This window comes from Monopterus albus, unplaced genomic scaffold (genome assembly GCF_001952655.1).
Source record: "Monopterus albus unplaced genomic scaffold, M_albus_1.0 scaffold2.1, whole genome shotgun sequence".
NCBI lineage: Eukaryota > Metazoa > Chordata > Actinopteri > Synbranchiformes > Synbranchidae > Monopterus > Monopterus albus.
In genome coordinates this window covers 6630095-6633864 of record NW_018127882.1, presented here as the reverse complement: position 1 = coordinate 6633864, position 3770 = coordinate 6630095, and the positions used below count along the sequence as shown (strand labels likewise).

Below are 3770 nucleotides of genomic sequence, written 5' to 3'. Positions count from 1 at the left end.
AAAAAAAAAAAACTGTTAAAGGAAAAAAAAAAAAAAAAAAAAAAAAGAAAGACTGGCAGGATACACCAACCATTACCTTTTGGGTTTATCAAAGCTATCTAAAAGCTGCAGGTGTAAGAACTGCTTGACTGATTTCTGTTTACTCTCTTCATAAATAACTGGTTATACTGAGAGTAATTCCTCTGAGAGTCTGGTAGTTACAGACTAATCTGCAGATTGAATGACTATGGTTAAAGAGCTACACAGTGGAACTGCCATCACAGTCTCCTCCATCCCAAATCAGTCAATTAAAGAATTTGACCCTTGATGTTTCCCATCTAGTTTTAGGAGTAAAAACACATTCAGCCGACCCACAAAGGCCAACTGAAATACTTTTAGATCCCTGAGGGGAAAATGGAAAACTGACCCAGTCTGAGACAAAATATTTCAAATGTTTGCCTGGATCTGATTTTGACAAGTTTTATCAGCTGTAGGCCTCCATCACAGCTACTTATGTATTAGGCCTACACACAGAGAGCTGTTCAAACAGGTAATGCACCTACTAGGCTACTACTGACGTACTCTCATATCCTGTTAAATATGATCATGTGAACTCTCTCAAAGCCAAAGAATGATGCATCAAGCCTGAACACGCCTCTGAGACGAGACACACAAGGAATTCAAAGGGAACAAGTCACATGATCCAGCAGGACTGCATCCAACAGCTTGACAAATGACACTATATAGCCTTTGTTTATACACAATCTGGTTTCTCCTCACGTCTGTAATAAACTCCAGAGCCAGTGAATTGTGGTCTATGATGTCTAACACCTCAAGTCTTTTTAAGCATTATCTGAAATGCTCTACTTCACTTTTGAGTTTGACTGACTGTTTACTGTCAGACTCTTGCACTCATATAAAATAAAGTAAACCCTCCACATAACAGAGGGAAGGGATTTCAGTGGATAATGGGAAACAGGCCTAAGTGGGAAGTGTCAGTCTAAGTATTTGCATTAATGGAGCACATGGCTGCAGGACACACCCGATAATCTGAAACTAATAACAGACTGAGATCATGACTGTCCATAAACAAGTCATTTGTTCATGTACTATTTGTCCATCTGTTTGCAAGGTGACACTACACTGGCTTCTGGGAGGGGGGGGAATACCCACATCCTCTACAGAGGTGACAGCAATCAGATGTCAGTCACCTGATGTCCTCACAAATCCAGACACAAAAAAAACTAGAATGTTTCAAGCTTTCACCAGGGCACTGACTGCTCTTACTCAGCACCTTGTTTGTGCAGTCTCACCGTGAACTCTAGGGAAGGAGCTCATTTGACACACACACACACACCTCCACTGTCCTTAGCGCCCCCTTTTTTTAAAAACACACCACCTACGTCATTTGTTGTGTCATTTTCTCTGCTTTTATTTAGCTGTTTTCTGTCGTAATTTCCAATTGTGTCACTCTTACCAAAAGCCCCACCTGTGTAATACTCCTGAGTCATCTGAGTTTTTGAACACTGAGAACATTTTCCAATCAGACTAACAGAAATATGCATCAGTCTGGGTGAATCAATACTTCAGGTTGTGCAAGGGACGTTTCTTCAGAATCTGTAGGGATATAGATCAAACTTCAGTCAGCTGAATGTTGTCGCTACAGCCCAACTATAACCTTAGTAAAACTGCTGACTCAATTCAACAATACTACAAGAAGATACTCTCTCTGAAAAACCTTTAACGCTTTGTGATAAGATTTCTTAAGGCACACTTATTGGCTTCTATTGATGTGGTTATGCTTATATGACCAGGAGGTACAAAAATTACACCAACAACCAAGGACAGGACTAGGTCAATGTGGTGCCTAGCAACAGCACTGACAACTATTTCTAAGTTAAAGGGGCAAGGCTAGGACAAAACATTCCGTCACTGGTGACTACCAGGTACTTTTAGGACAAAGCAACTGAAGAAGGGCAACTGGAAAGATTTGATCCAAACTGAAAGGGAAAGGATTTCCTGTGAATGGGATAAGGGGTTGCAAAGTACCTTCCTGTCGTTTACTTTTCCATTCACTGACTGGCTGATCTACCAAGTTATTCACACAATACACCTGCATTCTCTCAGTATGACGAAAGACGGAAAACTCAGACTTGACTCTGCTGGAAGATCATGCAACATAATACAGTCAGTTTACCGTGAAGAAGCCTGGTACTTGTCGAAACTTTGAGGAAATGCATTGCGATGTTAAGACACGTTTCTTGGCAGCCAGCTGTAGTACTATTAGTATCTATTGACTAATGACATTTCAAAAACTAGCATTCATACAAATAACTGGAGGGGTCCAACTACTCCATTTCTATAATCCTGGTGTATTCACATTAAACTTTTCACACTGCAGAGTAAAAGATGTTGAATAATGTGGCCTGAGCTTGGTTCTGGCTTTACCTGTTGAGGAACGCGTTGCCAAAAGCGTTGAGTTTGCGGAAGGGCTTCTTTGGGTCGACTACCAGCGCATTACCCGGTATCACCCCTTCCTGTTCGCCATGCATCACAGCAATGAAAGAGTCTGTGGTCGGCTCGGGACCAATCCGCATACCGGGGAAATCCTGCTCCATGAGGTGTCGGATGAAGGTGGTCTTGCCGGTAGAGTACTGACCCACCAGGAGTACCATGGGCTTGTTATCGAAGTCGGCATCTTCGAGTGCAGGGGAGTGGAAGTCGTGGAATCGATACGTGTCCTCCAACGGGAACAGTTTGGTCCGGTAGAGCCGCCGCAGCCCCTCCGACACGTTCTGAAACAGCTCGGGGTCCTTCTTTAAGTTTTTTCTGAACATACTTGCTGATGAATTGACACCGTTTTGTCACTCTCCGCTTAAATAACCGGTTGGCTTAGAGGTGTGGTTCTCTCACACCGTCAAGATAGTAGCTGCCTGCTGGAAAGAAGCAACGACTGGGCGAGGTCTTGGAAGTTTTTGTCCCCACCCTCCTCTTCGCTAGCTACCAACACGCTGCGAGTTAAGACATTCAGGGAGGACTCCCTTTTCAGCTGACGTTGGCTAATGTAAGATAGCCAGCAACACTACGACATAAATATCTAGCCTCAGGTAGGATATATATATAATTTAATGCGACACAGCTGTGAGAATAAAGCCACCACTACTCCTATTAGCGATTAGCTACGTCGACTAACAACCGGCTGTCAATTGCTGAACCCCACCAAAGGTGGGGGTGGGGGCGGGGGCATACGTTTACCGGAAACTGAGGCTGATTTCACAATAAGAGCCTAAATAATGTCAGCCAGTCGGGTCTTCAGCGGGTTACACCGTACAGCAGGCTACTTTCTTTCTGCCTTCGTTTTTTAAAGAATTTTGTGTCTCTGAAGAAGTTCTGGTATAATGCGTTCTTTTGACTTATGTATAATCGTATAATGACGCACTTGAATTGGCCAGTTGTAACAGACGTAGAATTCTTCCACATTTTACCCCAACTAATCTCTCATTTCACTTGCAATAGTGAAACTGAAAACATGGGTACTTTTGGGGATAAAATGTTTATTCATTCGTTCATTTCAAGGAAACTCCTGGTAACGTATGGTAAATGATTCTTTTATATTCACATTTAGTTTTATTTTTGGTTTTGACTTCCATCCATCCATCCATTTTCCTCCGCTTATCCGGGACCGGGTCGCGGGGGCAGCAGTCTAAGCAAAGCTGCCCAGACTTCCCTCTCTCCAGACACTTCCTCCAGCTCCTCCGGGGGAATGAGGCGTTCCCAGGCCCGCCGAGCGA

General features: G+C 43.3%; 1 protein-coding gene across 1 annotated transcript in view; it reads right to left on the bottom strand.

Annotated features, from left to right (window-relative positions):
- ehd1a (EH-domain containing 1a) overlaps window positions 1-3211 on the bottom strand; it is a 16032-nt gene extending 12821 nt beyond the window's left edge. Inside the window, exon 1 of the mRNA XM_020595705.1 lies at window positions 2428-3211. Within this exon, the coding sequence (XP_020451361.1) occupies window positions 2428-2816 (389 nt within the window). The 5' untranslated portion in view covers window positions 2817-3211. The remainder of the gene's footprint in view (window positions 1-2427) is intronic.
- Between the last annotated feature and the right edge of the window lie 559 nt (window positions 3212-3770).